Genomic DNA, 12,084 nt, shown 5'->3' on the forward strand with positions numbered 1-12,084 from the left:
ATCTATTCGCTCCCGACTTGCCATCTGTACCGCTTGTTCACTCGGTTAGCTTACTTGGCAGAGCGGCTGCCCCGGAGGCCTCGGATTCGAACAATAAACCACAACAAATTTCGCTTTGACTATGAAGTAGGAAGTTTCTGGAAAAGCTCTCAAGCTCTTCTTTGTAACCGTATGACGACGCTTGAATCGCTTGTGATGAGTAATTGCTCCCTTGTTATAAAGCATACATACATACATACATACATACATACATACATACATACATACATACATACATACATACATACATACATACATACATACATACATACATACATACATACATACATACATACATACATACATACATACATACATACATACATACATACATACATACATACATACATACATACATACATACATACATACCTACATACATACATACATACATACATACATACATACATACATACATACATACATACATACATACATACATACATACATACATACATACATACATACATACATACATACATACATACATACATACATACATACATACATACATACATACATAGGGCGCCCAATACGGTGCATTTGACGCAGTGCAGTTAGGGCTTTCATATGGCTGAGCTCTGACCTTTACGCATTGATGGAGCCTGTCACCTTTCTTCCACCCTGTTCTTCTTTCTACGCGTGTTTTGAGTAAATCACACGTATTGTTGCGAAGGTTTCCTAGCGCTGAGTACTATAATTGCCTGAATAGATTAACTATGAGCCCTAACCTACATAATTCCCCTAATTGTGGGACACTTACCGATAGCTTCCTGGGGAACTTGACGTGGTCGTCATCATCTCCTTCGTAGTCTTCCTCTTCTTCTTCAGGGACAACCTCTGGGAGCTTAGGTGTGTTCTCCGCCTCAAGCTCGTCAATCTTCTTGTCGAGAACTTCACCCACGGCATCATCCACGTCCACTATCCTCAGTGCCGTAATGTTGGCCTTGCTGTAGATAAAGTCCTCCAGGTCAGCCATGTGGAAATCCTGCAGAGTAGTTTGTACCGCATCTTTTTTCAAGATCTTTGTTGAATACCGTCTTCGTTTTCAGCGTATTGTGACATTGCATTGCTGCTTAGCAATATTTAATCATTACTACCATTTTAGCAATGGTCTCTGATACGCAGAGGAAAAACAGCTGAGATTTTATTGCTCAGTTGAATTTCAATTCTGCGTGCACTCGCTAGGGTTTCCCTTCTTAATACCACCTAGCGTCTGCAAATTTGCACTCTGTTTTTGATTATAAACTTTCCAATATTACTTCTCATGTCGTTATAGGTACAGAGTAATATATTCCATTCATACATATATATATATATATATATATATATATATATATATATATATATATATATATATATATATATATATATATATATATATATATATATATATATATATATATATATATATATATGACGAAAGCAAGCAGGTGCAGTAATTTCATATAATAATTTCTGTTCGATGCGGGCAGAACACGTAAGCGTTTAAACTCCACTTCATTGATTGCAGGATTTTTGTCGGTCCTAATATATTCCATATTGAAGACACGATACAGATACTGCTTGCTATTGCATCGCTCAAGCATATTTTTCGACGAAATGAGCATCCAGTATTTCAGTTTTTCTACACGTGACAGAATTGAAAAGGAAAACCTGTTTTGTGGACATAATGTGTATATTACAATGAACAGCAATTTTCTGCTACCAGTCACTGCTTGCCATTAGTAGGCCCGTGCACTGAAACATAAAATAATTATTCGTTTTCTATTGATATGCGTCTCAATTGCTTGACCTCTGCTTAGAATTAATTCCCTCTGAAACATTCTTTTTTCTTTCTTAGCGTTCGTTTCGCCAGCATGTATAGCAGGATAGATTAGAGAACAGACTTTAGTTTATGATGTCCCAGTGCAAATCAAGGGCGGGAAATAAATTTGGTTGGTGTTCGTTCTGCAGAGTCCACAAAACCAGTGGTCGCGCAGGGTCAAAAGCCTGTATATATAGGGGAAGCAAAGATAGTCATGCTGATATTGTAATGGTAATTGTCGTGAAGCTGTATGCGGTCTATGAGCCTGCGGTTCATTACTATACTATGAAAGCGCACAGCGTGAGGATATTTTCGCATTCTCTATTGATCAAAACGTCACCGCCGCAGCCAGGATTCGAGCCTGTGGCCTTTACCTCAACAGTCGACCACCAAAAATACTGAGAGATCATGGCGAGAAAAATGAACGATAACTTAGCAGAGAAAATAGGCAGTTATACATAGGCGACAAGGTCAAGCAATTTGATGTGGCAGGATAGACACCACCTGTGACCCTGAGCACGACTAATTAGAGTTAAGAGGAAGATAGGTTTGTTTGGCAGGTTATATTTGGTTTGGTTTGTGGGGTTTAACGTCCCAAAGCAACTCAGGCTTTGAGAGACGCCGTAGTGCAGGACTCCGGAAATATCTATCGGCCACCCTTTAACGTGCACTGACTTCACACAGCACACGGGCGCCTTGCTTTTCGCCTGCATCGAAAAGCGGCCTCCGAGGCCGGGATTCGATCCCGCATCCTTGGGGACAGTAGTCGAGCACCGTAACCACGGCACCACCTCGGCGGGGCTTGGGCAGATTATAAAAATGGGGCGATGACAATGGCTGCTCTGTGACCAGGATGAACGCCCACTTATATGAGTTATAGGTCATGTGAGCTGTGCGGTCTCACGGCTGCATATTGCGCAAAACGAATGCATCTTTGAACCGATGAGGTCCGTTGGCCTGGAATATTTGGGCTTCGCGAAGACGAGTTGGAGGCCTCTATATATGCTAATCACCTTTGCCGGAATGTGCCGCGCAACTCGGCAAGGTGCGGCGCGCCAAACACGACCAGTCGTCCGGCGTGGCTTGCGCGGCTTTATTCACCCTCTTCGGAAGCGCATCACCGTCAAGATGCAAACGACTACTGCTAGCATCCTAAAGAGACTTATGATTTTGGTGGGACTGTCATTTTTATTCTTGATGCAGTTTTGGATGCTAGGCAGCTAACAGGCCTCGCCCTTACTGCTGCGTTTCGCTGCCCACAGCTATCGGCATTACGCAATGAGTGAGAAAGTCTGTGAGATTGCGTCAGACATCTGGAATTCGCGATGCATGCCTTGGGTAACACAGTACGGAAGTTCTATTGAGGGGAGAGCGTTAAAAGTACGAGATCAAAAGGGTTAACTCTCCTCAAGTTTTCCTTCAGAACTCACATAGCCGCGTTTACATACGGCGCATTGATGAGAAATAGGAGCCACATAACTTTTCAGAAAGGACATGAATAGAGGGAGCAGTAGAAGGAGGGCATGAATATATCCTGTGTAGTGCCACAGAGCTTTATTTGTTAATATGACTGACATGAAAAATACAGTCTTTAATCGTTTGAGCGAATACATGACGGACTCAATAGCTGTACCTACCGTATTTGAGAAAAAGAAACATGGGAGTCCTAGCTGCCGAATTCTGACAGAAATAAAGAAATGGCTAAAGAGACGGAGAAATTAGTGTCGTTCAATGTATCTGTTCATCTCCCTCCTAAGCGGCTTACCAGTAAGCAATCCTTAATGACACAAGAACACCGATACGAACATAGACGTCGCTCACTTTCTCTGAATTCTCACTTTCTCTGGCATTCATATTACATCTAATTAACCACGCGTACGTGCTGTCGAAGCAAGGGCATGTTTATTGATCATTGCATTTAGTTTGACGTAGGAGCAAAGCAGTTGTAGCCAATTCCACTAAAGTCAATTCAGTGGGTTTATGGAAACCTTCAAAGCTAATAATCGTATTATTCGCTATAACCCTGCAAGCTATCCTGCTTTGCTTAGTTTGCCCACCTACCGCAGTGAATAAGGCTTTGGTTCCTGGTTCGAGCAATGAAAAAACGGCCAATTATTCTTCAACTGCAAAAAATTTCAATTATATGCCATTTAACATTCCTCTTTTTTTTTTTTTTTTTTTTTTGCAGCCACAGATGCGTTCAGGTGCTTACAAATGAGTAGCTGCTCCTCTGACTGTTTCAAGGTACGTCTCTCACTCACAGTCTCGTATAGCGATGCAAATTAGTACAGTTAGTGTATGGTTTGGTCAGTATTCAGCTGGTAGAGTCTTAGTCACGTAGACAAATGAAAACCTCAAAGTGCCTTGAATCGATTCATTTCTGGTTTGCAATAACAAGAATCTACCCTAGAGGAAAAGGAGCTCTGATATGCTATGAACACGAAAATGGCCAACAATACCCATCGTCATCACAACCACTTCGAAACTGCTATTAGGAGAAGCTTTTCCTTGTTTTAGTGCAGGTATATATGATGCTAGACCACACCATCATCCGCGTTTGGCCCGTGACCCACTGTAAACGTCACGTGATTGAATGAGTGGGAAGGCAATGTTATTATCTTCAAATAGATTCCTCAGAGCTTTAAAGGTACGCGCATTCCTGAATAACGCAAGCGAACACGCAGACTCAGATGACAATCGAATTTTAGTAGGAACAGAGTTGTGAAAGAGTTTTCCGCTTAACGAAGCAGTTTCCCTGTGTCGCGGGCACAGCGGATATCAGAGGCCAGGCGTAAATCCCGCCACTCACCAAGGTCCGGAACAAGTATGCGTAGTCGTCGTTCAGCATCTCGATCTGCATCGCTTGCATAAGGAACACCTCGGTGTCTTCATCCTCGATCGCCACGAAGATGTGCGTGTGCTCGTCCTCCCGCACCCTCTTGAGCACGTCGCGGAAAGAGTCCGTCGAGTTGCGAGCGTAGTGATCCGCGTCGATGTCCGCCTCCCGAAGTTCCTCCAGCAGGCCCTTCATCTCCGCCACTTCTGCACGAACGATGCCGCCAATCGGACGTGTAATGTGAGGCACAGAAGGTAACCCTCGAAAGATCTTCTTCACATCATAAAAAGACTAAAGCAAATCTGTGGACAGATGAGATTGCTGTAGAGAGACGGCGCGAGGTTTCAGACGCAGCTAACTATATTTGTCAAACGCTTATTCCGCCTGAACGTACCTCACGTTTAGCCTACGCAAAATAGTCCGCCTAAAGGTCTGAAAGTGAAATTGTTACTTTTGCCATAGAATGCACCGAAGGGAAATTTTCAGCAGTCATGTAAAAATTTTATTCAAAACCTAAACATCGTATGAAATTTTCTCGTACAAGTATTTGCTAAATAATGCCTTCAGACGGGTTCGTGAGTTAAAACAATGTTTCTTTCTTTCAAAACGTCTGTGGCATTAGAGTAGCAACTAGGACAAGGCTGTATCGACAATAATTCTGCCAAGCTCGCTGTTCTCAGAAATACTTCTTACGCCGTTCGTTAAGTAGCAGAAAAAGCAATTTTGGGGGAATATAAACTCTTCTGAAGCTTTCCAAGACCAAATAATTAGTGTAAGTTCACTATGAATGTAACTGTGAAAGCCCTGTTTCAAAGGGTTAATGGATTATCTCCAAAGCTATATTCTGCAGTATTCCTCTGCCAATCTATTGCCGGAGTCAACCGTTGGCCTAGCCCTCTGGAGGTATGACTACACTGCACACAGCCGCCGGGAAGTCATAATGTAATATCGCTTGCGTAGGCGTACAGTAACGAAAGCTTTTAGGGTGAAGAGCAGATCTGAACATATATGCTGCCGCATGGCCTGAAGTTGGCTGCATGAAGATTTTAGATTCCAGTTGCGTTACATATGCACTTCAGAAGCGTGCAGAAATATTAATGTTGCACCCAGCTGATAGTAGATACCTTGTTCACATATTGCATGCTTATTACCAGTACACAAAGCGATGCACATGTTTCCTCGACCTGTAAGCTTGCTTTAATATATGATAAGGACTTCGAACACAATAATCATAATATAGCCGTTGGTCTGGAGATGCTGTGCAGTAGAAGGGGGTCAAAAAAACATCTACCAGTTTCCTGTAGCGGTTGACGCCGGGCAAATTCTTTAAAATATAAAGAGATACAAGAGCTAATAAGAAAAAAAAACTGCTAGGCAATAAGGCTCCGCTTTTGATACAGCGTCAGTGACTTCCGTCGACTGTTCCTTTATAGCAGGATCCTGGTTTGCGTACACTCACATCTGATCGGCATGCGCTTCGTTACTCGATTCATCACTGATCCCTCAATTAATGCCTCTCTAATTTCACTCGCATCTACTCATTAGCATGCTGTCGTAAAGTACCACATAATATGAAAAAATCCACGAAAATTATATAAAGCCCTCCTTTCAGCGAGCCATATGAAAATGCGTGCACGGCCTTGGGACAGCGTGTCTGACACAGGATCCATCAATGTTTGATTACTGTCTCACTCTTTCTAAATTTTCTTTTCAGCGGAAATCGTTCACTTCCCAGTGCTAACGGTGGAAGTGTGCCGTCAATCATTTTCTACCAATTGCAATTTTGTCTACACGTAGTATCGGCACGGCCGGGTTCTGCGCTGAAAGGCTACCCTAAATATTTCGCGTTAAAGCTATCCTAAGGTCTAGTATATTGAGGCAAGTACAATCTCAGGATGCTTAAGCTGGATAATAATTGCTATGCACTCAGCACCAAATGCATGCAGCTAATACTGTTTGAGGGTCAGATAATGGGAAGTATTTATTTAATGCACTCAACACTGCAACTAGCGTGAGCCGTTCAAGCAATGACTTTACTTCGAAACCGATCACCGTGATCCTGATATCAAGCGTGTAGTTTATGGTACATGGTTGTTGACTGCTTGAATTTACTTTGACTACCGCTCTTTCTTCAGTATTTTTTTTTAAACTGTCACAGATAGATAGATAGGTGTATTCATTGATAGTAGACACAGCTTGCCAACACTTCCCTATGAAGACTACTCTAGGGTTTCTACTTACCCTTGAGAAATACTTATTCGGCACGCTACAACTTTGAACTCGCGAACTGAAGCGCCTGCAGACATACTTCCATGACCTGTCACATCCAGCGCCACTGCCGATCTTGAAAAGAAGACTTGCGCTGAATTGATGTGCAAGCATGTGAGGGAGCACAAGAAATATGCGACGAATAAGCTCTGCTTTGTTTGTTTTTTTGTTTTTTTTTTTTTTTTTTTTTTTGTTGTTGCAAGGAGTGCTTTTCAAATGTTTGACAAGCGTTATCGTACATAATGCTACTTATCTAAATGTAATTCGTTGTTTTTGTTCCTATTTTCACATGCGTTGCATACAAAAATATGCCTTGTAACAGATTTAAGCCTATAAAAAAAGGAAATTTCTATAAATGAACATCACAACAGCGTATTAGATACTTTATTTTCTGCAGTGAATAGATGTGGGTACTTTCAATACAGAAAGGAAATAATATTTATGGCGCGTTTTTTTTGTTTTTTTTTTTTTTGCACTACTGCTTTGATAAAATGTAGCAACATATATCTATTGTGCCCATCGCTCTGGTCACACCATGCACAGTTAACAGGAAAGGGCCTTACAAAACAGAAAAAATAAATCATCACTTAAGTTTAGTCAAAGCAGTTGTTACCATTGCGCTTTGTCGCACGTTAAGCCATCGTTGTTTTTTTTTTTTTTTTTTCAGCGGACCTATTGCGTAGGGCTGCCGCTAAAATGCGCTATCTTCAATCTACCATACTCCTAGTTCGGCCCTTTTTTTATATATTCACAGTCCGAAATAAATACGCACAGGGTATTATCTGGCACGAAGCACGGACAATGGAGGGGCATCGAGAACGCCATCTGTCCATCATTTCGAAACGAACATTCAGGAAGCTTCAATGCGAGGCCACGCTTTTTCCGAACATAAGCCTTTCACGGCTCTCAAAGCCGCGTAGCGCTCAAAGCACTGCAGGAAGCCGTCACGAGCAGCTTTCGAGGCGTTGTGCAAGGGCCGATAAGCGAGGAAACCGCCTTCGGGAGATTCCTACGCGTGGCGGAAACTTGCGGCAGCCCTGCTGACGCAATGCTTCTCTTCAAAAAAGTGGAGCCTGAACTCAGAGCAGTTTGCGGCAAGTGGAAAGCTGCGTTTTGTTCGGGGCTTTGCAGTTCTATCAGGGTCTGGCGTCAAATAAGAGGCCGAACCATTTGCCCAACTTTTTTCGGGTTCTTAGCTCGAATTACCGATTCAGAGCGGTAGGCCGTTTTTTGACCACGCCACGTGCGAAGAGCGATTCGCGCGCAATTTTTCTAGGCAAACTCACAGTTAGCCTTCATTTTGAGGCGCGCTCTAGAAAGATGGCAGCTGAAGTAATAAATTGTCCACTGTCGTGCTGCAGTTTCTAACCTGACTATACAAACCTCAGTCAACTTTCTTTTTTTTTATTTCAGCGCATAAGCAATGAATAATATAGATGGTAAATTGCAGTGCCTGGTGCAAGGAGAGCCACATTTATTGCTTTCCGATACATTTCACAGCTAGGCCGAACTTGTGGCTCCACTTTTGCCTATCGCTATTCAATTAACATTTTCTTTTTTTTTTTTTTCGAGAACCATTATACTCCTGGCATTTCTGAAATTAATATTATCTATTAAATAGCATAAATGAAACGAATTGCGCTCAAGTAAAGTACACAACGCAATATTCCCTAATTCAAATTCATCGAGCGGTTTTATTACTTATAGCTCGCGTGTAGGAAAGAACTTTGTTAATCCCGCACCTTATAATCCTTGTAGAGGCCTCGAAATAATTAATTTTGCAATGGATGCAATAATTTATGAAGATTATGCAAAGTAGGAGGCCATCCAGATTACCGGTCATGAGATTAACAATACAAATGGAAACAGGGCTGTATTTTACACCACTACAGAAAGCCCTATATTTCGTGTACAGCCAGCGGCGCGATTGCTTCTCCTTTGTTGTAAAAAAGGGCGGCGTTGCAGTCTCGCAATGTTACTTTTACGTTTATTTTTAATGGAGACTGTTTATCAAACTTTATGGAACACAATCTATACACTGATAAATGTTTGTTTACAGGACTAGGGTAAAACATTTGAGAGTTAAATTACAATACTGTAGGCGAATCGTGCGCTAGGCTACCTACGCTGTAAAATGTCCTTCACGTTCTTTTCTATGAAGGTAATCACCTACAATACTCTCGAGCGATAACTAAAGTAGTAATAAATTAATAAATAAAATTGCTACTTTTGTTATTTCAGAAGATGAGTGAACGGCCTGTGCATGGCATAACTGTGCATGGGAAACAAGGGAAGGTATTGGACATTAGGAGCAATGCTCTTGAGGCAGGAGGATCTTGGTGCACCATGTTGCAAAGCAGCACTGTTAAGAGCCCCATTCAGCAGGAAGTCCGGCGTGTTCGTTGTCGGCGTTGTCCACGAAATATCACGAGTATACCTCTTGCAGCTGGTAGCTCGCATGGCTGGCACTGATTGGTCGGCAGGTTTTGCGACGCCACGAGACCACGCGATATGGGAGCAGCTTTGCGAAGGGTGGGATTGTAACCAAGCCAGAGACCTCTGAATCCCTATTCAAACATTCTACACGTGCCCGTAAGCCACACAGGCAGGTTCGTGCAGCTTACTAAGACAATAGCAAAGTTCATAAGTGCGAACGAGGATTCCCGAGGATCGATCTGCAAATGGGAGCCATTAAGACTGTCGTGTCATGCCTTTGAAGGCGGATCTTAAACGCTCTTCAAATTATTTTTGGATGCACCTTCATCTGTAACATGTTCATCTGGAGCTTAATCTGAAGGCAAGCGTGGTGACGCGTGAGCGACAGTCTATTAGAAAACTGGACAGCCGGAAGAGTAGAGGACTTTACAGCGAAGGAAAAACTGATGACGTCCAGGTATTTCTACTTCACCTGCGGTTCTGGTTCAATGACCCCACTGAAAATTCAGTGAGGCTTTAGAAATATTCTAGAATATATAATTTATACTCAGCAATTCACAATGAGCGTCTGTAAAGAAGATGACGAATCCTGCGAGCGGCAACTGGCTAAAACACTGCCATGAAAAACCAAAGCGGCAGCTGGTATCGCACCTTCTTCCTCCTCGTAAATGATGGCCACCGATCGCCACTGCCAGTAGCTCATGAGTGCTACGTAGGCCTCTGCCAGCACTGCAGGGTCGGGAAACAGGTTGAGCGAGTCGTCGTACTGCTCTTGCGCTGGGTCCCAGCGGGTTTCCAAGTGCGGCACGTTGAGGCTGTTGCACACGTCGCTCACGTGCTCGCTGCTCACCGATGACATGGGGCCGAACACGGCACCCACGCCCCTCTGCAGGAGCCGACATGCTGCACGTGGACAAACAATTGGTCAGGACAAGATATACAAAATAGCCAATGGCAACGGATCATAACCAAACTCCTTTGAGTAAGGCGCAAAATTGCACGTCCGTCATTCCCGCACCAACCGATTAGGCCCTGATCGAATTAACTACACACGTTGTAAGCCCATTCGCAGCTCCGCCCGCAACTCTACATGGGAGCCAAACTAAAAAGTAAATGTATTGGAACAATTTGCAAGAGCAATGTTTTTATTAGTTTTAGAATTCCAACTGAGTCGCATCTTATAAGGCACCTCATGCTGTAAAAAAATTTAATGACATTCTATTTTATTATGCTTCTCTTCTTCACAATGGTATCGGCTGCGTTTGGAAAGAAGGTCAAGCTACGACATAATCAACACTTTTTGCTTCACTACGCCATGTAATGCCAATGTCACTTTGCGGAGCCGGAGCCGCTAGAACACCTGCGCCGTAACCATGACAACCAGCTGCACCGTTCCACAGGTATTCCGTCACTGCGCCAGCTACAGAGAGGAGGAGAAGGGTAGTTCCCGCATTGCGCATGCGCGCGCCGCCGCGGAGAGCTAACCGAGTGGAGCAGGAAAGCGTCTGCCGGCATCGCATGCGTAGGGCATGAAAACGGATTCTGCATAGAACGCCGGTGCACTTCGATGCGTTCTACGGAACACTGGTTGTGATCGATGCAACGCTCGGTCACCCGCAGCTAAAGCTTGCGCTCCACGTTCGGCTCAGCAGAGTTTAAACCATCTACTTTTATTTTATTGTCGGCCAAAATTTTACCGAACAATGATGTTCAGATTATTTATGTAAATAAGTTCGTATGCTTTGCCTCTTTCACTTGATACCAACTTAAAGATTCGCAGTGTCACGCGCAAATAAAATATGAAAGTAGGGCTAAGTTGGTAAGACCTCTTCCCTCGGTGCACAGTTTTGATCTTTATATCAACAAATGCTAAAGGCAGAGGCAACAAGCAGAATAAGAAAGAATAGATACATAATAGTTTTTTCCGCGCAGCATTCGACTTATGAGCCGTTCTCGTAATTTCTTTCTACATCTTATTATTGGTGCTGAAATGCTCGTCTCTATTGATTTCTTTCATTAAAACTTTTTATCCACCTCTTGCGCACTGTGAAAAAAAAAAATCATTAATTTATAGTTCCCACGGATATCTGCTGTTGTCCGATTATTAAGTGGAAGTTCAATGTTAGCCGAGCAGATGTTTTTAGTGTGCATTGTTTGATACATTTAGACATAAATATTTAAAAGCATATATTTTGTGCATGTTTTAGCAGTTCGTAACTTCTTTCTGGTAAGTTTCATTCGTGATGCAGTCCTGAGCAATGTGGAATTATAACTGCTCCGGCGGCCAGATTACAGCTGATTTCATGGATTTCCCTTCTTCGTGGAGCTGTTTTTCTCTTTCAGAGCATCAGCTTCCCACTGGGTTTGCAGAACCCCAAAATAAAGCATTGTGTACTGGGACACAGCTTTAACATCCCTGACAGCTATGTTGTCTTCTAAAGCTCTGTTTTTTCTCCCTCCCTTTCTCTTTTTCGTGTTAAACAGCTTTGAAGCATACGCCAACCTTTAGGCACACAGATCACCTCGGACCTTATTTTTATGGGTGAAGGAAAAGATTATTCATTTCAATGGGACGTTGTTTTGACAACCATAGAGCGTCTAACATATGCAATTAATGTCTCTGGAAATGTGACAAGGTTGAAAAGAAAACATAGATCCCCTTTGGACATTAAAGAGCCCCTCTTTATCTATAAAACCA

General features: G+C 42.8%; 1 protein-coding gene across 1 annotated transcript in view; it reads right to left on the bottom strand.

Moving 5' to 3' along the window:
- Positions 1-12,084, bottom strand: part of LOC146207418 (glutamate receptor ionotropic, kainate 2-like) — a 123,426-nt gene that overhangs the window by 61,098 nt on the left and 50,244 nt on the right. The window contains exons 3-5 of the mRNA XM_084587224.1: positions 10,038-10,289; positions 4,656-4,888; positions 803-1,027 (exon numbers count right to left, since the gene is read on the bottom strand). Of these exons, the coding sequence (XP_084443350.1) occupies positions 803-1,027; positions 4,656-4,888; positions 10,038-10,289 (710 nt within the window). The remainder of the gene's footprint in view (positions 1-802; positions 1,028-4,655; positions 4,889-10,037; positions 10,290-12,084) is intronic.

This window comes from Amblyomma maculatum, chromosome 1, assembly GCF_055883805.1.
Source record: "Amblyomma maculatum isolate TAMU_Amacu chromosome 1, ASM5588380v1, whole genome shotgun sequence".
Lineage (NCBI taxonomy): Eukaryota > Metazoa > Arthropoda > Arachnida > Ixodida > Ixodidae > Amblyomma > Amblyomma maculatum.